General features: G+C 37.0%; 2 protein-coding genes and 1 non-coding gene across 3 annotated transcripts in view; 2 read left to right on the top strand and 1 right to left on the bottom strand.

Annotated features, from left to right (window-relative positions):
* Positions 1-8,982, top strand: part of RNF149 (ring finger protein 149) — a 67,994-nt gene extending 59,012 nt beyond the window's left edge. The window contains 2 exon segments of the mRNA XM_054578036.1: positions 7,018-7,393; positions 8,701-8,982. The gene's annotated coding sequence lies outside the window, so the exon portion shown is untranslated.
* Positions 7,221-7,334, top strand: LOC129074278 (small nucleolar RNA SNORD89). The gene has a single exon (XR_008529531.1). It is a non-coding gene; the product is annotated as a small nucleolar RNA SNORD89 (small nucleolar RNA).
* A 1,300-nt stretch (positions 8,983-10,282) lies between the features above and the next one.
* Positions 10,283-24,144, bottom strand: CNOT11 (CCR4-NOT transcription complex subunit 11). The gene is made up of 7 exons (XM_054578024.1): positions 23,598-24,144; positions 20,844-21,008; positions 18,140-18,292; positions 14,280-14,482; positions 12,806-13,008; positions 10,682-10,778; positions 10,283-10,602 (listed from the first exon to the last, which is right to left on the bottom strand). The coding sequence occupies exons 1-7, from the start codon at positions 23,929-23,931 to the stop codon at positions 10,405-10,407; spliced, it is 1,353 nt and encodes a 450-aa protein (XP_054433999.1). The 5' UTR covers positions 23,932-24,144; the 3' UTR covers positions 10,283-10,404.
* Between the last annotated feature and the right edge of the window lie 270 nt (positions 24,145-24,414).

Genomic DNA, 24,414 nt, shown 5'->3' on the forward strand with positions numbered 1-24,414 from the left:
GATTACCTTTTCATATTTGTTGGTCATTCTTTTATAAGTTCTCTATTTCATTCTTAGCCTATTTTTCTGTAGAGAAACTAATTTTTCACACTGATTCCAAGAGCACTTTGGTCTTTGTCATATGTATTATATATCATCAGTGCCTCCCCCCCAATTTCAGTATCCTTTGATTTTCTGATGTATTTTGCTTAAAAAGAAATTATAAATTTTTATCTAATATTTGTGATTTTTAATTTTACATTTAAATGTTTAATCCACATAGTTTAAAGGGAGATTCAGCTAACCTATTTTTCCCCACGTGTCTAACCAATTATCCTAATATTGTGTAGTAAATAAGTTATTTATGAATAATATGTTTTGATATTTGCAAGACAATGCAAATGCTTTCATCTTTATTCTTTTTAAAAAATTTCTGGCCTGTTCTGCATTTTTTTAAGATTAATTTTGACTGAGGTAATTGTTTCCTTCCTACGGTAGCCCTGATGGAGGGACTGTAAACCCTGGTGGTAATTTCATTGAGGTTATACTACCTGCCTGAATCTAATCTTACTTATGTTTACTTGTTTCCTGAATTGGACCTAAGTTACTGTATTTCTTTTTCTCATTTTTATTATTGTACAGTTTACCTTCTAAGTATAAATATGTACATAAAGTGTAAATACGAGGAATTCAGTAAAAACCACTATTAACAATTACTATTTAAATAAAACTTGTAAGCAGTTATCATTTAAAATGAGTGTTCATTACTTTGGGGATATCTTATTTAACCAGATTTGGCGAAAAAAATAGTAAATTTTTTTCTCGCTGAATCTAGCTAAAATATTGTACTGTATCTCCCTTTAAACCTCTCACACAGCAATACGGGGTTATTCAGTTAGTGTTTCTTTTGGTTAAAGTATATTTTCAATTAAAAAATAACTTTTCCTGCAGTCCTCAAGATCATGTGAAATATAGTATGGTGTTTCATTTGTTTGTCTACTTAATAATTATTTGTATTTCTCACTTCACTGTCCTTTCAGCCCAGGTCTACATTGTATTATTTAAATGCTAGAACATTACAGTAACTAGCATAGTTTTCTAAAGTCATAGAACATAGTCATAGTTTCTGCTGATTTCTTTGGTATTGGTGACCTTCATATAATGTCACTGGTTTGAGTATATTTGACTTTACAAAAGTTAGGTAGCATTTGCAAAAGGGCATTGAGATTATTAAAACCTTTTATTTCAAGATAGTTTTCACTGTAGCTTAGGAACTCACATTATTTTTGTCTAGAAAAGTCAGCTTTTTAGAGTATATACTGTTGGAGGGTATAATTCTAAAGCCACATAATCATGGAATAACTTAAATCTTAACTTCATAATGCCATATGGTTTGTTTTGATTTTGTATTTCCTATTTTTGGTTGTAATATGAAGTTATTTTGTATTCATTGAGCATATTCAAACAGCATAGATTGGTATAAAAGAGGTAAAAGCATGAATGTTTTAAGTATTGGAAAGTCAGACTTTAATTTGCCATGACTAGTTGACCTTGTCTCAGAAAAACAAAATTTCACGTCTAGGGGGAGGAGAAATGATTTGTGTACTGAATTCTTATTATTTTGATATCAAAACAGTGTCTAATATATGAATTCCCAAACATAGTAAAAATTAATTAGGGTAATTAATTAGGACTTTACTGCTTTACATCATGTAAAAACAAAAATGAGAAGTTTAAAAGATTTTAAGGAAACTAGCTGCTTCAGAGATGAAAGCCTTGCCCTTTAAAAGGGTGTTTGCTTACTAACAGAGTAATTGCAATAGACATGAACATCTTTATACTTTGAATGAATGCAGGAACATTCATATTATTATATGCCAAGTACTGCCTCTTAATATTTTGACAGGCTAAATAAAGGTACAAGACTAGGGAGGTTAGCAAAATTGCGTTTCTTAATAAATATTCTACCATTCATATGTCCTTCCCTTGGTTCCAGTTAATGAAGTTTTACTGTGTACATTTCATTCTGTGGGTTGCATTTATTTTCTAATAAACACCAAGAGGAAAATTGGACTTTTTAAAAAATTGTATTGCAAAAATATTTCATTTGTTGGAACATTTAAGTAAATAGTACTTTTATTATTTTATTTAAAATAACTTTTTGTACTATTGCAATTTATTTGGAAAATCACTTTTGTAATAAATACATAAATGGTAAATATATACTTGTAGTATATAAAATTTACAACAATAAGGGGGGACTGCCAAAAACCAAATTTATTTATAAAAAATTGTGTATATATTCTTACACATTTAAACTTCAGTCAACTTCAAAGTACTCTCCATTTGATGCAATACAACTATCAAGATGTTTTTTCCACTGCTCAGAACATTTTTTGAACTCATTGATTTTGGTGTCTTTTAGTGCTTCTGCCATTTTTTGTTTCACCTTTTCCACATTGGCAAAATGTTTCCCCTTGAGGACTTTTTTTCATCCGACCAGGATTGGGTGAATAGGGATGGTGGTGCACGGGAGTCATGCCATTTTTGATCAAAAACTGCTGAACACTTAGCATGGTATAGACAGGTGTGCTTGTAAATCACCCATCATGAAATGGGCGAACACATGGAGTCTCCAAAAAGAAAAAATTCACTGATGCAGAACGCAGCCTCTCAAAATACCACCAGCGGGCACACTGATACAGCTCAGTTCCTAGAACAGTCACCTACCAGGGGGAGCCTGTACTACAGGGGCCCACCCTGGAGAAGATAATTCTCGTTTTGTGGGGGAGGAGGACACCTCTCATATATATGTTCTAACTTTTCATCTTCAGGCATAACATTGTACACAATGGTATTATAAAAGTAAAACTTTAATTTTCGTGGTCTAGGCAGTATTTGATCATCAATATTGTAAGTGATGATGTATTTTGATTATCAAATAAATCCCAAGACTTTAAATTTTAGCATCTATATTCTTAAGATACTCTGACAGGAATGTATTCACTTGATTGAAACCTTTGTAGATTGTAGAAGTCTTTGAATGCCTGTGTTTAGACTTTCACTTGAGAAGATAAATTGGAGTTTGAATGATAGTGTGTGTTCTAGTCTTAAATCAGTACGAAGTGATTTTGAAATGTGCTGCAATGAAAAAATAATCTGGCCTGTTCTACATTTTTTTTTAAAGATTTTATTTATTTATTTTTAGACAGAGAGGAAAGAGAGGGAGAGAAACATCAATGTGTGGTTGCCTCACACACCTCACTGGGAACCCAGCCCACAACCCAGGCATGTGCCCTGACTGGGAATTGAACCAGCAACCCTTTGGTTTGCAGACCAGCGCTGTTCTACATTTTTTAAGATTATCTTAAAATCATTTTGTCAAGTAAAAGGAAGTCCCATCAGAATTTTTATTGTAACTGAATTACATTACAAATAATTGATGCTTCTAATTTTAAAATTTGCCATCCTGGAAGAGGAAGTATGTTTTTCCAAATTTGTAACAAACTGAATCAGTTTCTCTCATTTTTTAACATGTTTCGAATCTGTGAGGCAAAGGTAGAAATACTAGAGCTAGAGCTTAAATTTTAAATGGGTACTAGAGGAAGAAAGACTGCACTGTGGAAGGAAAGCAAGATTCTGTATTTTAGAGAATTAAAAAGTTGGGAGGTTGATATCTTGTAGGCATTCTTCTAACTAATTCTCTGGCCTGCTTGGAGTAAACTACCTTACAAGGTAGTGCCTTTGTATATACACAACTCTTATTTTTAGGAATTCCATTGTGTTGAGGCAAAGTGCATACCAATGTAATTTGTGCCATTGCTGGCAGTCCCCAGAAAGGAAAGGAAATTTGCTTCTCTAATATTTGGCCACCCTTGAGATGTTTAAAGACAGATAAAACTTCTCCCCTGACTGAACATCCTTCAGAAGTGGTCTCCAGCCCTGGCTGGTGTGGCTCAGTGGGTTGATTGCCGGTCTGCAAACCAAAGGGTCACAGGTTTGATTCCCAATCCAGGGCACATGCCTGGGTTGCAGGCCAGGTCCCCAGTGAGGGGTGCGTGAGAGGCAACCACGCCTTGATGTTTTTCTCCCTCTCTCCCTCCCTCCCCCTCTATCTAAAAATAAGTAAATCTTTAAAAAAAAAAAATAGTTTCCAGATTTTTCTTCATTCTTGTTACCTGTAATGCATGTTTGTCAGGGTCCTTCCTCAAATGCCCTCTTAAAACTAAGATAATATAATTTCAAATAATAGAAGTAAAGTTGTATAAAAAGAAGCCAGATTACAAAGTAACAATGGTAGACCACTCACCAGAGAATATATTTCTCTGGTTTGTTCTACTTCACTTGTCCAGTTTCCCTTGCACTTAGCTCTAATGTAGGTGAGTTCAAAGTGTTTGGTTCTTATGCATTTAAGGAACTATTCTATTATTTTAAGAAATCTTTTGTGCTAAAATTATTTTGTACTCCTTTGCCTAGTATATTAGACTGTCAGGATTTGAATACCAGATTCCAAGATATTTTCACTTTTCTGTGCTTCAGTTTCCTCATCTGTAAAATGGGGATAATATATAGTGTCTACCTTGGGTCAATATATATTGCCTGATAAATGGTAGCTATTGGTTTCATGGGCAGTGACCTCATCATCGTCATCACCAAAGCTACGTTTTACTTTTTGGAAACACACTGAAACACCAATTTAGACGCCATCATTTTTTTTATGACACCGTGTTGATCAGATTAATGTTGGTTAGGCTAATACTGGAAAGCGTCTCAAACTATATGTGACTTGACTGTCTTGAATGGGTTGCCATTTTTACATATAAATTTTATTTAGAATTTTTTGCAATTTGTTGATTGCCTTACAGTCCCTACGTGAGTATTGTTGTTCATTCAGTTGAAGTTCAGAATATGCCAACTGACCAATGGCTTTTGTTGCTTTGTTGTAGAAATGGGCCAGAGCAACCTTCAGCATGAAGGACCCATCTCCTAGCACATTAGCCCCTGAGAGTGGCACAGACAGAACTTTGAATTCAAAGACATTTTATTTTTTCTAATTTAACACGTAGTTTGTTTATTTGAAAATAATGAACATTCCTTTACCTTTCATGTTCTGAAATGATATACAAAGGACTAAGATACTTTCTTCTTAAAGAGACTATTTCATTAGTGTCATATATTTATCTACTAAAGTGTATCAGTTATAATAAATAGTTATTCCAGGTTGTTTACAGAAGAGATGACTAGGGAAGGCAGGATAATGTCAGGATGGACAGTGTTTCTAAATACTAGACTAGCTCCTATGGTACTATATAAACAAGATTAATCCTATCTCTTAAGGATGGTTTTAGATTTAAGTGCACTGAATTGATTAGTTGAAATGAAATTGTGTAATTAAATTCTATAAATTGACCACATCAATTTTCCCTGGAGGAAACTCTTTTTTTAGAACATTAAACTTACAAATGAGAGAACTCTACAGCTTTCGTGTACACTGGTATTACAGAGATTTCAAAACCTTAGAGCACTTTTTCATTATTATATTATCTAATTTCTTATGACACCTTGATGGGAAGTTTGTTCATTTTTTTCAACAAATAAAAGTACTAAGAATCTGTATTTCACATGAGCATTAAGTTCTTCATTGCTTTGTTAGGAAATCAAGTAGAAACATTTTCTTTGTAAATGATGAATGTAATTGATTTATTCCAATTACAGTTTAATATTTACAGTCATAAAGGTGAGGGATGGAGACTTTTTGATTGTTGTAACAAAATAAACACGTAGCCAGTTTTTTTATTTTAAAGCAAATTTAGTGACCATGACCTTGTTTAATCATCTATTTCTATTTACTTTTGTTTGCTGTTCTTGTAAGTGAAAGGAGCAGGCAAATATAAAGAAAACATTTGGAGATGGACTTATACAAAGTGATTAAAGACACACACCCTGCTCTTCTGTCACTCATTAGTGGTGGAAGTTGAGGAGGATGAGGGACAGTAATTTATGTTTTTATTGATATTTTAGGGAGAGATTGATTTGTTGTTCCACTCATTTATGCATTCATCAGTTCATTCTTCTATGTTTTCTAATGGGCAACCTTGGTTTTCTAACGTACAACCTTGGCATATTGGGACAACATTCTAAACAACTGAGCTACTCAGCCAGGGCCTAGAGTTTTTTTAGAATTTGAAATTGTAGTCATATGTTGCTTTGATTCTCGTTACTTGTGTATATCTTTTTTGTGTTGGGGGGGTAAAAATAAATGTTGAGAATATATTTTACAAAATTTAAAGAACTTAATAGCTGTATCTAAGATACAAAGTTTTAGATACCATATTTTTTTCAAACTATTTACCACACTTTGTAACCACTCAGTGAATTGTTTGAAGAGCTATTAAAATAGAAAATTTATTGTACTTTGAACTCTCATTTAAACAGCCTCAAAGTAGGTTTTCATAATAATCATTATCTTTAAAATCTGCCTTGTCTGGTTCATTGTGAATAGGAAAATGTGTCCTTGGTTCTATACTGAGTAAATTGCTTCTTTGTATTATAAGAAACATACTAGGGAAAAATGCTTTAACAACTTTTTCCAGTAGCCAATGAGGCTGAGTTCTAAAAGAATACTGTAATTTTATAATCAGCGACCGTCAGATAGAGCTTTCCTTAATTCAAAAGTTTGAACACTAAATTATAAATAGAAGAGAGTGTAAAAATTGAGGTTTCTTCTCTAGAAACACAGATCTCTAACAACAGAAAAAAACTGAAGATAAACTCTTCATTCAGTACTTCAAAAGGAAAATATTTCCTTTGGTAGGTATTTTTAAAGATGAAAAGAAATAGGAAAACAGTCAAATGCTACTCAAATTTGGGCTGAAAATGTAAAAGTTGATAAATTGCTGGGAATACGAGGAATGTAAGTGAAGAAAGTATACTAAATAAGAGTAGTTATTATTTATGGCAGGATAATCATTTTCATTCTAATAATTGTCATAAAAGCTATTTTTTCACAAATAACGTAAAAAGTTTTAACTTTGAAAGTTGGCAGGCAGCCTGTGAAGGAGGCAGTGTGTCCATGAACTTGAAGCATCCAACGTGGTCCCCTGCTTGCCCACATGCTTCTTGCCAGGAAGGTCTGGAGGAGAAGCATGGAAACAGTACCACATCAGGTAATTCTTTGCATGCTGTCTTTTTAGGGATCTTGACTATACACAGCCTTTCCAAAAAGCTTGCTCCCTGTGGTTACTGAGGAATGATGACAATAAAAGGCCGAATTGCAGTGCTTCCATCAGCAGTTTGCTCTCTGTGGGTGCACGATGACAAAATCTCCTGAAGCGAACCATTGGTCTGACCTCAGTAAAAGGATGGAAGTTTCATGTTTGGGCAAGCTTTCCAAGGAACACTCCAAATAGCTCAGGTATTTTTAAGGAAAAATAATAAGTGAATCTTGGACAACACTACGCCTTAAATGAATAATAAATGCCTGTGTACTTTACAATATATTGGCTGAATCAAAGATGGCTGGAATCATAATAATAAACTTTCAAGAACAGGTGTGTCCCCATGTGGATGAACGACCCAACATAATCAAATTTCCCAGTTAAAATAGCTTAATTTGGCAAGTTTCTTCTTTTTAGCACTAAAGTTTGTTTAGTGAATGCTGAGATTAAATCAGTGTGTATTTATTACTAACCTGAACATGAGGCAATTGTAGGTCTTAGTTAAAAAGCAGTTTCTTTAGGCTCTGTGTAAACCCTACTCTGGAATTTACAAAGCACAGGATGTTGGCCTGAACCAAAGCTAGTCTTGCGGCATAAAATATGTTGTACTCCTGTGACACAACCAATTAGAAAAGCCACCTACACCTTTCCTAGCTAGTTTTTGAAGTTTTAAAAGCACTTATAAGCATTTCATTTTTAAAAATACTGATTTGTGTTATAAAGTGAAAATTTTAGTGTCAGTGATACCACTAGAAATTGACAAGGTATTAAGTTGTAAATTGAGAAAAGTACTGCATTAATTTAAAATTAATACAACACTAAAAAGTCAATCCATTCTTTTTTTGATGAGTTGTAGGCTTGTGTATTATGGGCTATTGAGAAATCTAGGAACACCATTACTTCTGTGCACTGATTTACATCATTGAATCCCAGGATGTTATGAGTGCTTTTGGAAGTGGCTTGGGGTTTTTCTGCAAAACAGCAGTGACTGCAAAGAGGAAACAGAATATGAAGTCAGCAACAACAAAAAAATTTTGCATCTTAGTAGGTGCAGGAATTTTAATGAACATGTAAATAGTTCTTCCAGTTGTTTTCCAGATAGCCTTAAAATACAGTCTTAAAGGGCTATCACTGAAAATTTTATTTAAAATGTAGGATGGGGCAAAAGCAGGTTTTAGTTGTCATATGGAAAATATAGTAATTAAACTGTCTTGCATACACAGAACTGTAAACCTGCTTTTGCTGACCTAGTAGGTATATGCTCCCTCATTCGTCATGGGAAGGTAAATCATTACAGAATATATAAGATGGTGTGTGCTGCTTAAATTTATGTGAAAATGTACCTTCAAGAATAAAATGGTACTATTTTCCATACCATTTCTTAAGGTTAAGTGAATACTATACTGTTAAATTATTTTAAATAATTGTATTTTAGGGTCCCAAATACTGTTTTTGAAGTAACTTCTTTCTACCCTGTTATTTAGTGTTGTCTTCTTTTTAACAGATGGTTTGAAGATATTAAAGCAAAAAATTGGAACTGGAAAATCCAGAGAATTACAGATTTTTTTTAAAGACAACAGTTAAACTGAACTCCTCTGAGTATGCTTAAAAGTTGATTGCACAAAAAGAGAAAAAAAAGAAAAACAAATGAAAACTTGATTGTGCTTACTTAATCCCAGGATTATAGTTTCTTATATTTCAGATAAATTCCCTCTGCTTTTAAACCTATTTAATGAAGAACCTTTTGCTGATATTCTAAATATAAATCTTAAATCTGGTTTATATATTATGTTCTGTAAATATAACTACTTTTTGAAAGCTATTTGAAATAAATTGGAAAGCCTTTCCTCTTTCAAGAAAACGCCAATATTGTGATCCTGAAATGATCAGCATCCATCACTCTACTCAGAGTCCTTGTCTGTGACTTTGCCTACTAAAATTTATTTGTAACCTGAAAATCAGTTTAGGCAGTGCTTTTGCAGTTGTTTGTGGACATGCACGCTCCAGTTGAGGAAGAGTCTTGTTTCAGCTCTCAAACTGTCAACATGTGACCTTTTAATGGTCTTTTCATGGTCTATTTACTGCCAGTTTGTACTTTTTGTGCATGGTTTCTTTAAAATGGCCCCAAGTATAGTGCTTAAATGCTGTCTACTGGTCCCAAGCACAAGGATGTGATGTGCCTCACAGAAAAAATGTATGTTAAATAAGCTTTGTTCAGGCAAGAGTTCCAGTACTACTGGCCATGAGTTCAATGTTATCAGAGAATCAGGAGCCTAACGTTGGGCTGCTTCCAACAGTGGCAGTGGTTGAAACTTTGCTGTTCCCAGAAGTACTTGAATAATGAACTCCTCCTACTTCTGCCCCCAGGCTAATACACAAAAAATAGTGATGCCCATTTTGAGGTATTTAGAAAAAATCAAGTTTGTTACCATCATTTTGGATGTCTGAAGGTGCTCCTCTGTTACCTCAACTTGGGTCATTTTAAGTAAATATTAATAAATCCCTCATTTTCATAAGGATACTTACAATTAAATTTATTACAAATCTAAGAGTACTACTCTTGCAGGTATTTCAAGATTGAAATTTATATCCAAACCACTAGAGTTGGTTTTCTTAAACTTTTGCTGAGGACTGAACTGGAAGGTAATTACTGTTTAACAGATTACTTCCCTATAAAATGTGCTTTGAAAATACCTCAGTACATAAAGAATTTTTCGGTTTCTTCAAGAAAAAAATACATTCAGATAATACAGAATCTATAAAAAAGAACTTTAATGTAAGGCACTGTTGTCCAAAGTTAAATGAGTGATGACAGCCCACACAATGCCCTATTGCTCTCCTACTTCTCAGTGTGCCTGCCCCACCACAAACCAGAGTGCAGAGTCTATTCACAAAGCAGTTTTACATGACAGATCCTCAGCGATGGTATTACTTTCCAAAGCACTGACTGTTTCTCCTTAAAACAAAAAATGGCTATCTAAGACTAATAACAAAAGAACTAATGAACATCTCAAGGGGCGGGGAGGACCCTGAAAACTACAGCAGCAAATTCTTACCAAAAATTCTTGTAAAGAAAAGTAAAACTCTTTTAAGTAGCTCAAGTGTTGTTTATATCTATTACACCAAAAAATTCACTCAGGGTTTTAACAGTTTTAAAAATTAAATCACAGTACAGCTGAACAATGAATGGGGTGGTTCTGATGGGATATTATTTCGACATTTTGGTCTCAGAAGGTGTTTCCCCAGTATCCAATGTCTTCAACAACCGGAAAAGGCCAGCAGCTTCTCGTATCCTGCTGAACTCAATACAGAATGCCTGCACTTCTATAAACAAGTCCTGAACGTTAATAATTTTGTTACGGATCAAGGATTGGAGAAAGACACACACAAGACGCACCAAACGATTCTGGAAGGAAAAAAAAAAATTCATGTGCCCATTTTCTTGGCAGGTATTTATAAAATTTACTAAAATTTCTATTACTTACCTGCATATATTTATCCTTAATTTGTTCACAGGTAGAGATGCAATTTGATATATAAAGGTGAATAAATTCCGGAGGTAGATCAACAGCTGTAGTCAGTCTGTTTCATGAAGTTAGAAGATTAGGGCTGTTCATTATATTTGCTAACATTAAAAAACATTGTTAACCATAAAATAGGAAGTTTCCCTTGCTCATTTAGTGCAAATTTCTGATATATGACCAATTATCTAGTTTTAAATATACCTAATGCAAATAAACCTAAGAGCCACACCCATTTGTTAATAAATGGTACGTCCATTTTTTGTCTATGCCAATTCTTTGAGCACAATGACCCAGTGTGTTCTTAGCTGAATCATATAATTGTTATGTTCCAAGCTCTAATAGCCTTGGTAATGACTATTCATTTACTAAACCGTGATTATATGTTAGGTGCTATGCAAAGCAGTGTGTCTGAAGGGGGTGTAAGTTTACTAACTAAATGCTAAAATGAGGCACTTGCAAAAAGTAATGTGTGAAAAGAGTTGGGAAAAATCTTAAAAGAGCAAATTACTTAAATTGACAGCTCAGTGGAGAAGTACAGGATGTGAGTAAAGCTTGGAATCAGGGATTAGCACAGTGGGCAAGACCTGGCTGGAAGTTAGCAAAAGGCATGGCATGGCAGCAGATCAGTTTAGAGTCTCAAAAGGGGAGGCTGGTATTTTTCAAAGGATTCAATGGGATGATTTAAGGAAAAATGAAAAAATTAAGTGGGGATTCCATGTTCATATAAAAGTATGCGTGCTAACTATACAGTATGAATTTCCAGAAGAAACTAAACTTTCTTGAGTGTAGAACTTTATCCCATAAGGCACTGACAAACTACTATTCCAAGTTAACACTGCCATAGGCTGCTGCAGTCACAAGATGTTCCACACTTATGGGTGATGCTCTATGATTTGGGGGGTAGAGCACAAAGAGCAGATCTTGTCCTTGAAATTATTGATAGGAAGACGTAGTTATTCTTGGACCAAGTGCCAAATGTCTGGTAGACAATAACTCCTACAAGAATGTGGTGAAGGGGAAGAAGTGAGCTCTCAGAGTGATCAGAGCTTTGTCAACCCAAAAAACTTGACAGAATGCAGCACCTAAAAGAAGAGTGAGTCTTAACAGTAGGGGAAAGTCTTGAACAAGGAGAAGGCAGAAATGAAGTAGCATGTTTTAAAGAAGCAGCTAACCAGTTTTGCCGCTGACAAAAATGTTGAAAACCTTATCCTGCTTTTCCCACCCAGAAAAGGATGCACTCTCTCATGTTTGGAGTCCCCTGTCTTCACCTAGGCTTTTTTCACCAGCTGATCAACTTAAAATGACATATTCTCTAGTACAACTGCAAGGAGGTTTTAAAAAATCCTAAAAATTAACAGGTGTCAGAAAATTTGCTCTAATTGAAGTTCAGTTGCTTGGCCCTCAGAGTGGATTTCCCCACGTAGCAGGAAGACCATATAAATATAATTTAGCACCCCAGACAGGACACCACATGAAAGAAGGACAAGGGAAGCCTAAATTGGGACTACTCAAACAAACCTGTGCATATGGCTACTCTATATATAAACAGCTTCATTAAATAGTAGGCTAGCAAGCTAACCCCCACAAGCCTAGTAAATCTATAATTTACCTAAAACTTTTTTAAGGAAAATAGTATAAAATGGGAAGACACTGTACAGAGAGTATCAGAAAGGGAATGCGTTACATTTCTCTGATAGTTAATGACAACAGAGTAAGAAGAGTCAAGAGGGTGGGAAAACAGAGCAAGGACTTCTAGGGTGACGTTCCCAGAATTCTTGCAGGTCTTAAAACCCATACTTTGCCACAATATAGCTGTTAGTCACTAACAAAAAATAATGCAACATCTATTTGTGTAGAGGTAGAGAATATACAATTATATACAGAAATAAACTTCAGCAATTAATTATGTCTATTAATGCTAAATATTTGAAATCCTACTTTCTGGGTTCTTTTCCTGTGAACCCCTAAAGCTCATATTTAATGGGTTGTCTCAGGCTAACAAGATCAGAAAAAATTGTTGGCTAGTTCTCCCTCCTGGTCATGTAACCAGGATCTACATACCCCCAGTCAAGTGTAGGAACTTACCGATTTACAACTTCCATGGAATGTAAAGACATATCCATATTGACCAGGACTGAAAAATACTCGGTGATCTGGCTTGACTGCATTAACTTCAGCAACATTTCTATGGCTACTAGAGGGTTGTTTTCCACTAGGTCAGGAAGTTTGGCTGGAGTGAGGCCAATATGATAAACAAGTTTGGGGTCTTTTTCCAACTCACCAAGGAGCTAAACACAATCAGATTTTTAAAAACAGAAAGGAGTTCTTTAGTCAAAGTGCACATTCTGTTTCCTGCATACAAAAATTTTTATTTTACACAAAAAACTAAAATTACCTGCATTGAACCAACTTCATAACTTTCTTCCCTGAAAGCCATGTTCATAACAACTTGATATTTTTCAATTTACATTTGCATTATAAAGATACTAAAGTATAAACACTTTTAAGATAGTTTATAAATACGCCAGTGATTCTTCCCAGGCATTAAACCAGACTCAATATTGTTCAGTTGAATAAAATACTGTATAGATTGTTACATTGTCCTTAAGTCCTTTGTGGGTTTTTCTGTCATCTATTATAACCAAAAATAATTTTAATTACCAACTAGTTCTCCCAAAAAGCACAGACCTTACGGAACTGAGGAGCATCTAAAACAAGAGCAGAGCCCAGCTCCAGGTGGGGAAGAGAAATTCCTAAGAAGGAACTAGGATGGGAAGAGGGAGATCTGTCCTACAGCCCATCCATTTGCAGTATTTATGGTTCAAGTTGCATTCACACTGTGCAATTGGAAGAGATATCCTCTAAAACAATTTTTTCCTGCCAAATAATTGCTTTTTCTTTAAAAAATTCTATGTTCTTTCCCTATCTACTTATATGTACAACAGTGGAATATGTTTCAGCATGGTCTACTAAGTAAAGTGAACTACAAACAACTATTGACTTTGAAAATAGTATTTTTGGTGATAAACTGCACTGGAGATGGTCAACATCTTATGACAAGTTCTAATGTGAAAGCATGCAATCTGAATATACCTCACCAACCAGAAACTACCCACAGGCTGTCCTTGTCTTTCCCCCAAGGGGAGTCTTCTAATTGGGCAACAGGGGGGCTCATTTACCTTACCTGAGCCTTTTTCCTCTTCCAAAATGTTAGTAAACCCACTTACCCTCAGGAAGAGTTACTGTCCAGTTTCAATGTGACAGTACGTAACTTGTCTAGCTGGCAGAGAACAGGAGCAAAGTACCAAAAAAGTGAGACCCATCCCATCCCTCCTCCCAGAGTCACAATGATCCCAAACAAATGTTGGTATGTGTTTAGTCCTCAGAGTTCTTGCCCCACCACAGTGGGAGCGGCAGAAAAGAACTACAGGGATCCAAAGATTCTGGATCCCCAAAAACTGCCTACTACTGGTTCATGTTGAGAATATCATTTTATTGGTCATTTATGATGTTATGAAAAACAGAAATAAATGCTTGAGGGATTAAAGAAAAGGTTTACCTGTGTTTGTTGAGGAGAAGATAAGGGGCTTTTGAAGGCTTTGGCCATTATTCGCTTGATCTCTACACCTGTGCTATTCTTAACACACATTGATTTATCCCACTGAATTGAATGGTCAGGCTCTGTTGGATTTAGCCATGCCAGCTCATCCTCACAAATGTGGAGTGGAGGTGGTGGACGAATAAACTCTGGCCGAAAATGGCCTGTAAAGGAGCATAGTAACATGTGACTGCTTTTGTCAGGAAGCCAACACCTGTAAACATCTGTATACATCTCATACGTTAGACTTAATGAATTACACTATCACCCTTTTATAATAAGGATAACAGAATAAAACTGAGACTTCAAAACCAGAAACAGAAGGGATATAGAAAGTCAGGGTTTTATTCATAATACAAAGAAGAAAGTGAAACACTAATATAACATTACTATGCCAAAGACCAAATCTATGTATTTTAGAGAGAGGAGAGCAATGTATTGCCATGACCTGACAACTTTCCATTCAAGCATGATTACCACTCAACAGCAAAAGGACATAACCTACTATATTGGTAAAAGTCTTTCAATGGGAAAAACGAAATACTATTTGATCTCACTCATCCTATTCTTAGTTACCACTATTTTATTCAGAGACCACTATGAGTTGTAGTTATATCTCTGCATCTTACAACCTTGAAGTGGCAAATGACTGGAGATGAAAAGTCAGGGAGGAAAAAAGTATGGTAGACTTGACATTTTCAAATGAATCTGAAGACTTCCATAAATTCACAAATACCATATTCATTTCCATAAAACAGTTAAAGTACAACAGGAAAAGACACAACACCTATTTCATAAAACAAGACTGATCCCTAAGTTAGAAATCCACTGAAGTAAATGCTGGCTTGGACTTCTGAACAAGTTTCACACCTCTGGTTTCCAGATAAGGCCCAAGATGTTTTGTTTCTATCATAGATCCTAGCCCCTACCAAATTTGAGATTATACTCTACTTTATTGAAAATCTCTGTTTTCTAGCTAAGAATTAATCACCTTAGTTCAAACTATATATCACCAGAACTAGTACCTGAATCTCTTCGTGAGAAGCACTACTTGGTTGGCCAAAAAGTTTGTCTGGTTTCCCTGTAAGCTGGCTCTAGTAGAGCTTTGTTGTCTTAATTTAATTTGAAACAATTTTGCTATATTGTGACAGATGTCATCATCAGTATGCATTTAAAGAAACATCAAAATTGGTGAATTTTTGTGTAGCCACTTTAATATTGAAGATGAAAGAAAATAAGCAACATTTTCAGCATATTATGTTTTCCTATTTCAAGAAAGGTAAAAATGCAACGGAAATGCAAAAGAAAAGATTTGTGCAGTATATTGAGAAGGTGCTGTGACTGATCAAATGTGTCAAAAGTGATTTGCAAAGTTTCGTGCTGGAGCTTTCTCCCTTGACTGACATTCCAATCAGGTGGACCAGATGAAGTTGACAGCAATCAAATTGAGACAGTAATTAAGAACAATTAATATTACACTATGCAGACATACTCAAAATTTCCAACAAGCACTGAAAATCATTTGCACCAGCTTGGTTATGTTAATCATTTTGATGTTCGGGTCTCACATAAGTTAAATGAAAAAAAACCTTGACCATATTTCCACAAGCAATTCCCTACTTAAACATAACAAAAACGTTGTTTTTAAAGACTTTATTTATTTATCTTCACAGAGATGGGAAGGGAGGGAGAGAGAGGGAGAGAAACATCGATGTGTGTCGATGTGTGGTTGCCTCTCCTCTCATGGACCCCTCACTGGGGGCCTGGCCTGGCATGTGCCCTGACCAGAAATCAAACCAGGCACACAATCCACTGAAACACACCAGCCAGGGTGAAAGCATTCCATTTTGAAAACAAATTGTGATGGGCAATGAAAAGTGGGTATTTTATAATAACATGGAACAGAAGAGATCATGGGGCAAGCAAAATGAACCACCACTAACCACACCAAAGGCCAGTCTTCAAAGAAGGTGATGTTGTATATATCATAGAATTGGAAGGGAGTCTTCTATTATGAGCTCCTTCTGGAAAACCAAATGATTACTGCTCCTAGTTAGACCAAATGAAAGCAGCACTCAAGGAAAAACAATCCAGATTTAGTCAAAAGAAAACACATAATTTTCCATCAGGGTAATGCAAGACCACATATTTCTTTGATGACCTGGCAAAAACTGTTAAGAGTTTGGCTGGGAAGTTCTGGTTCATCCATCATATTCACCAGACATTGCACCTTCAGGTTTCCATTTCTTTCAGTCTTTACAAAATTCTCTTAATTAAAAAAATTTCAATTCCTGGAGGACTGCAAAAGGCACCTGAACAGTTCTTTTTTACTCAAAAAGATAAGTTTTGGGAAGATGGAGTTACGAAGTTGCCTGAAGGCAGTGGAACAAAACAATGAATACACTGTTCAATAAAGTAATTGGTGAAAATGAAAAATGTGTCTTTTATTTTTACTTAAAACTAAATGAGCTTTCTGGCCAACAAAATATGATCAAATTTCCATGAGGTAAAGATGCTGGGTATTTGTTTACTCAATTACTGTCTGATAGATTTGCTTTTCACACACCTCTCTGGCAGCCCATGCAGTCAAAACTGCACCTGAGTGAGTATGTGCCTTGGACCTTCAGGCACACTTGTGACCAGCTGAGACTTAAATACTAAATCCATTTATGCCAAAGATTTACTGTAAATGGCATAAAAAGTAAGTTTTAATCTCATGTGGATACTGTAATCTGGAGAACATGTTCTTATCCCTAAGCAGAAAGGCCATTATTAAAACCACATAGAAGCCTATAAAACCAAAAAGATGCAGCTATAATATTTCACGTTCAATAGATGTTTTGTGTAAATTAGGTAAATGGCAGCACAATTTACAATAGCCAAGTGCTGGAAGCAACCTAAGTGCCCATCAGTAGATGAGTGGATCAAAAAACTATGGTACATTTACACAATGGAGTACTACGCAGCAGAAAGAAAAAAAGAGCTACTGCCCTTCGCAGCAGCATGGATGGAAGTGGAGAGCATTATGCTAAGTGAAATAAGCCAGGCGGTGAAAGACAAATACCATATGATCTCACCTATAAGTGGAACCTAATCAACAAAAACAAACAAGCAAGAAAAATATAACCAGCAAAATTGAAAGAAAAAAAAATGTCAGTTACCAGAGGGGAAGGCGGGGGGTGGGGGGGGTGGCAGGTAACGGGAAAAGGGAAAGGATCAAATCAAGGAATATGTATAAAAGACCTGCAGACAAAGCCAAAGTAGGGAAGGATTGAGGGTGGGAGGTGGGGGTGGGTGGGGCAGGGGAAAGTGATGGCGGGAAAATGGAAACAAATGTATTTGAAGAATAAAAGAATAATAAAAAAAATGAATTAAGGTAAATTAAGAGCTATAAGATTAGTAAAACTTTACAATGAAGAATGATAGTGATTAAATTAATAAAGAGGTATAAAACAGCTAATAAGCTACAAAAATAGACTCATTTCAGTAAAATCAGACAATTTACATCTTCAGATATGCTGATGACAGATATGTGATAAAAAATTTGGCATATAATTTTATTAAAGAAGGTAGCCTTTACCAAGCATTTCCACTATGTTCCAGGCACTATACTAAGAAATTTCTCATTAAATTCTAGTTTAGGAAGCAATGAAAATAACAGTGTTTCAGAAAACCATCTCAGGGGATGCCAATAAAATAAAATCAAGGGTATAAACTATGTACTTACTTTCAACAGGTGGCTTTGGTCCACTGACTAATGCTTCCGTGATCTGACAGGCAAGCCGATAAAATAAAATCAAGAGTATAAACTATATACTTACTTTCAATAGGCGGCTTTGGTCCACTGACTAATGCTTCCGTGATCTGAGAGGCAACTGAGCTGTCAAATCCAGAATTAGAAGAATCCGGGTCTGGGTCACTGAGAATACTAGGGAAGCTAGCCTTACTTTGGGTTGGCAATTCAGACTGGCGTTCTGAAAAGGTTAAAAAAGGAGACATTTTAAAATTTAGGGCACCGTGAGGAAAGTGAAAGAGACAAGCTACTAACTGGGAAAAGCTATCTGCAACACATAAGCAAAGGGCCAGATTCAGAATATGTATATATTTTTTTCAAAACTCCTACAAATAAATTTTTATAAATAGGAAAAAATGGGCTAATGACTTCAACAAGCATTTTATTTTTAAAAAACAAAAGCTTAAGGGGGCACTAAACATTTGACAAAAAATGTTCAATCCCATTAGAAACCTGGGGAAAATCAGTTAAAACATAAGATACTATTACACACCCACTCGACTGGGGAAAATTAACAAACCTGACATTATCAAATGCAGAGGAAGTTGTAGGGTTACTGGCAGACTGATAATAGGAATAAAAAGTGGCACAACTTTGGAAACCACTTTGCCATTAAAGTCTTTTACATCACACTTATCTTTTCATCCAGAAGAAACTCTTTCACATGCACACCAGGAGAATATACAAAAATGTTCATAGCAACATTATGTCCATCAACAGTAGAGCACGTAAAGAACTTGGTATTTTATTATTTGGAATATATACTTAAAACTCAATATCAAAAACCAATCCAACCAAAAATTGGGCAAAAGATCTGAATAGACATTTTTCCAAAGACGACAAACTGATGGCCGTGAATAGATGTTCCACATCAGTAATCAGAGAAATGCCAATCAAAACTGAAATGAGATGTCACCTCACACTAATCAGAATAGCCATCATCAAAAAGACAGACAATAATGCTGGTAAGGATGTAGAGAAAAGGGAACCCGCATGCACTGTTGGTGGGACTGTAAACTGCTACATCTACTATGGTAAACAATATAGAGGCTCCTCAAAAGTTAAAAATAGAACCACCATATAATCCAGCAATTCCACTTCTGGGTATTTATCCAAAGAGGAAAAAACAGTAATTCAAAAGATATATGCACCCCTATATTCACTGCAGCATTATTTATAATAGCCAAGTTATGGAAGTATCCTAAATGTCCACCGGTGGATGAATGGATAAAGAAAATGTGTTGTGCTTATTTATACCACACCTTTGGTCCATGGATCTCACTGTGAGACGTATATTTCAGGCCTCTGCAAAGATGATGTGTGTCGCTAGCGTCAGAGAAGATAGGTGACCTTGCACTTTTTTTTTGCAGTTGTGTAATGAATGGCTTACAGTATCTTCAATTTGGGTAGGGGACAGCAAGCAGCAAACTTAGCCACTCTGCCAACCTTCTCAATCCTAATTCTAGTCACATATTCCTTTCTGAGTTTGACATGCTTTAAAACTTTCTCACAGGCTGACTCAAGCCATCACAAGTTTGAGGAGTCAGATTTGATTCTCACTTTATGGAATACAAAGTTAGAACCCTCAAAATACATACCGCTTCTAAAAGTTCAGGTGATTGAAATTGTCTATCACTTCTGTACCCCATTTTCATACTATCTTTGGTTATGGAAATTATCATTTTATTTCTGTTAATCAGATCATATGTGGCACCAGTGACTAATAAGTACTTCTGTGTACCTTTAATTTTAGAAGTCTTAAAACAATTTCCCTTGCTTTCAAAAAAATAACCATTGTTATATTATTAATATCCAGTAGTTAAAAAGTGAGATTCAGAATGGTGCAAGGAAAAAGTAGTTTACTGAAAGATGTCACCTTTTATAAGCAGAGAAATATCACAGGTGTGTTTAGTCTAAGTGTGGGGCAGTCAAAATTAATATTGCTCATTTAATCACAAGGTCAAAGGTCACAAATCTGGCTATATACTGGAATTCCCCTAATGAATCATTCTCAAGTGGTAAGACCTGAACATCTGTATTTTTGCTCAGAGCAAGCAAGCAAAAAGGTGCCTCTTCTTCACTCATCAGAGAAGTTCTCTCACTACGCAGTTCAAGAAGGTCCCCCTATTTTCTATCAGAACAAGCTTCTGTTTCAAGAGCACCCATTCATATGTAACACAAAGTGCCAAAACAATCTTGAAACAGAAGAACAAAGTGGAGGTCTTACACTTATCTCAAAACTTACTACAAAGCTACCATAATCAAAAGTGTGGTAATAGAATAAATACAGACGTATAAACTGTGATACAAAACAGAGATGCCAGAAATAAACACTCCCATATATGCTCAAATGATTTTCAACAATGGTGCCAAGAGAACATTGTTTGGCTATTCAGCATCCCTTGAGATTCCATATGAATTTTACGATGCGTTTTTCCATTTCTACAAAACATACTGTTGGGATTTTGATAGGAATTGCACTGAATATAAGTAGAACTGACATGATGAAAATTTTTTTAAGTTTTTTAACAGACTAAATTTTATCCAGCATTCTTCTTAAATTGGAAAAGCAATCCATTCAAGTGAAAACTCAAATAAAACTGAACCTCTGTTTCTCATGGAAAATATTAACCTTTGGCGCAACCACAAACCTTCATTTTAAGTGGAGTACCTTAAGAAAGAAGGCTTAATACTACTACACAAGAATGCCCAAACCACCAATTCCTCCTTACCAGCCAAGGCTAGTTGAAGCCCACTAATGTCCACAGACTGGCCCATGTTTCCAACATCCATCAAAGCAATCTGTCGCGGTGTCTTTTTAAAGAGTTCCCTTGGGGGTGCCAGCATTAGTTGGGAAAGAAAAAATTTTTCTGGTGGAGTTATAGGAGGTAAAAATCCTGCAAACAAAGATGTATAATGATTTCTCCAGTGGTTATTTTTAAAAATTAATACAAATCTGGTAAAATTAGCATTTGCTACTTGCCATCTCAACTTACACATTTTGAAAACAAAATTATTTTAAGTTTCAGTTACCCAAATATATATATTTATTAAAATTTAATTAAATGTCATTTGAAATTCTATGATTTGTGGTAGTATCAACAAAACTTAAGATTTTTATTATTATTAAGAACTTTGCTTTGAACATGCCTCAATTCCTGAAAGCAAAAACAAATTTAAAAATTGCAACATTCAAAAATTGTTTTCTTCTCTGCTGCTACCAGCAACTGTGTAAAGGTTGAAGAGACAAAGAAACACTCATCAGCAATACACTTCACATACCTGCTTCACAATACATAATGCAGCTGCAAAATTCCCAGTGCTAAATGTTGCTTCCTTTTTGTCCCATATTCAATTGCTCACCAAGCCTTGTCTATCCTACCAAAGCAATGTTGCCAGATGCCATTCCCACATCACCATTCCATGTCCCCTTCTCTTGCCTGAACCACATTCAGGACAGCCTTCCTGGTTTCTGCAGCTCCCAGTTTTGACTTCTGCCTCTACCACCACCCACAGTCCACACTCCCACTTACCATTTAGTTACATTTCTAGATACAAATCTGCTACTATTACTTAACTGTTTACACAGAAATAAACCCAAACTTCTGCACCATTATAAAACCCTTTATAATCTGATCCTGACCCACTTTCCTAAACTCATGTCTTGAATTCCTCTCTAATCCATGTACCCTACACTCCATCTGCAAATTCTCTTTGCTTCTCCAATTCCAGATTTCAAAACATCTAATACACCCAGTTCTTTAAAACCTGGCAGAGCCATACCTTTTCCCCCCACCACCCATCTCCAATCAATATCCAGCAAAAACATCACTCCTTTTGAGAATCTCTTCATTTACACTCAGGTAGTTGTTCCTCTATGCTATCAAGCATTTTGTATGTGACACGTAGCACAGCCCTTACCACACACTGTGTTGTGACTATGTTTTTTACATCTTCCTAACCAGACTGCAAGCTTAAGGAGTACAAGGAAGCCTTCTTATTTACTTCCAGATACATTCTCAACCCTGACTCTGCATCAAAATCATGTGAAAAACTTCAACATACATACCCATTAGATGTACCCTATGCATACAATATCCTGAGTCTTGGCACCAATATTCCATATGTTGTATATTCAGCACCATCCCTACCTAATTTAATGAAGGTAATGATGACAATGGGTAACATTTATTCCTCATGTCTACCACCTAGAAATTACTGCATTTTTCCAGATGAAAAATCTAAAGCACAGAGAGAAAATAACCAATCCATGGATTTCTTCCCTGACAAATTTGAGTTTACAATGCCGTCTACCACCTGGATCATAGCATTTGAAAATAACATCATATAAATCACAGTTCCTTTGTCTAACCTGTCTAAAGAATTCAAAGGGCCATGTGACCTAAATCCCACCTTGTCCCCATCCTCTGCTAAGGGCATCTTACGGTGGTGGGCTTTGGCCACGCATACGCAGGTTACATTCATTTTCCCGGCACTTTCAAACTTCCTGAAACCCTAGGGCATCTCAACCACCACAAACGTTCCCCTCCTAGACAAGGGCAGCAAAGGAAACAACAAACCAGGAGATGCTCTAGATACAGAGGGTTTCCAAGCAGAATCACAGGCTAGCTTAAAATTTAGAAGCCTTGCTGTGCCATGAAAACCTCCGCGGTTTAACCTTTTGACTCCCCGTATAAGTGGCCCCTACCTAGGGAGTGATTTGCCCTTTTTCCCATGCGTTAAATACTGTAAGATCAAGCCGTTTCCCACCTCCAACTATCTGCTACCCCCCGCCCCGCCCCCACTACACTGGTCCTTGTCTAAGTCTTCCAGGAACCCTCACAATCCCCACTGTGCCTTGCTCCTCTCCTGTGAGTCTCATTAAGCATCTCGAGTTTTAAAAGAAGGAAAAACAAAAAGGCAGCCTCGCATCGACCCACTGATCCGATCTCATATATGTTGCACACACATTTTACGCAATGTTCATTAATCATGCGTTTTCTGACCTAGGCCGTGAATTTGAAACTACCTTCTATCCTCTGCTTCCATCAAATTATCCAAGGCCACCTAAAAGCCCAGCGAAGGTGACTGCAAAATTTGTAAATGCTGTTTTATGTGTTTCCGCCTAACAACTTCGGGTTCCGAATAATGGCCTCTATTTACTCGTCTGAGACTTAAAACCAGGAGATGCAGCGTGTCATTAGTTACAATGTCACACTCCTAGGAGGGGTTTTACAAAAACGAACTGTATTTAAGGTATTAAAAATGTCTAGCTCCACGTTTGCGCTGCATGACTTAAAGGCCTGTACTACTGAGAGGATTATTTTCGGTGCCATGAATTTGAAATTAAACTACCATTTCTCCACACTTCAGAGCTGGAGGCGGAGGAAATCGTTTTAAAAGATTTCATTTCACTTGCAGGTGGAAAGCGGACGAACCTAACTATCCACAACGTACCCTGGGCTTCAGACGCCTGCGGGACGCACCTGAGAGCGGCGGCCGGTCGGGCTCCTGGCCGCCGCGGGCGGGCGGCGCGGGGTTGAGCAGGTGCGCGAAGCTGGCAGCGAAGGGGTTGGCGGCGAGCGGCTCGGTGCGGTACATCTCCCAGAGCAGGTAGAGTGCCGTGAGCCGCTGAGCCGCGCTGGGCAGCAGGTCCGGCTGCTGCAACAGCATGACCAGCACGGAGCCCAGGCGGAAGTGGTCGGCCTTACTGAAGTAGTGGTGGAAGGCGGTGGACAGTCCCTCGAAGGTGCTGCCGCCGCCCGCCTCCTCAGAGATGATGCTCAGCAGGCTCGACAGCTCCTTTGGGGTCAAGCTCATCCTGCCCGGGAAGCCCACCGGGGCTCCACTCCCAGTCCCGGAGCCGCCTGCTGCGCTTCCACCGCCGCTGCAGAAGCTCCCTGAGCCGTCCCTGGACGCCGACCCCGCAGCTCCCGGGACCCGTCTTTGCTCCGCGTTGGGGAAAAGCCGGCCAGACGCCACGCTAGCCGCACCGCCGAGCTTCAACGTCACTCTCCCGAACTCGTTCCCGGAGGGTGTGGCCTTGGCGCCGGCTTGGTCCGTACCCGCGACCGTAAAGTGTAGCGTTACACGACAGAGTCGCAAACTAAAGAAGTTTCAGCCGCACAGCCAGACAACCGCAAAGAAGAGGGGCAGTACTGAGCAAAAGGGAGGCCGGTGGAGCAAGGACAACGAGAGGATCCGGAGCTTCAAGGTGGGCTGGGTAAAGAGACCGGAAATGGGATGAGGCCTGCGCGGGTCGGCCTCAAGCTACGGAGATCCGGCAGTTTGGTCTCCGGATTT

Source organism: Pteronotus mesoamericanus, unplaced genomic scaffold (assembly GCF_021234165.1).
Source record: "Pteronotus mesoamericanus isolate MK-2021 breed Mesoamerican mustached bat unplaced genomic scaffold, CSHL_Meso_final contig_48, whole genome shotgun sequence".
Lineage (NCBI taxonomy): Eukaryota > Metazoa > Chordata > Mammalia > Chiroptera > Mormoopidae > Pteronotus > Pteronotus mesoamericanus.

What these genes read in the sequence shown, in the direction of transcription:
- CNOT11 (XM_054578024.1), bottom strand. Translation starts at nt 23,931, where the DNA reads ATGAGCTTGACCCCAAAGGAGCTGTCGAGCCTGCTGAGCATCATCTCT. An exon ending in CGACCGGCCGCCGCTCTCAG is followed by an intron (nt 21,009 to 23,597) that starts GTGCGTCCCGCA and finishes CTTTGTTTGCAG; the next exon opens with GATTTTTACCTCCTATAACT. An exon ending in ACCAAAGCCGCCTATTGAAA is followed by an intron (nt 14,483 to 18,139) that starts GTAAGTATATAG and finishes GCTCCTTTACAG; the next exon opens with GCCATTTTCGGCCAGAGTTT.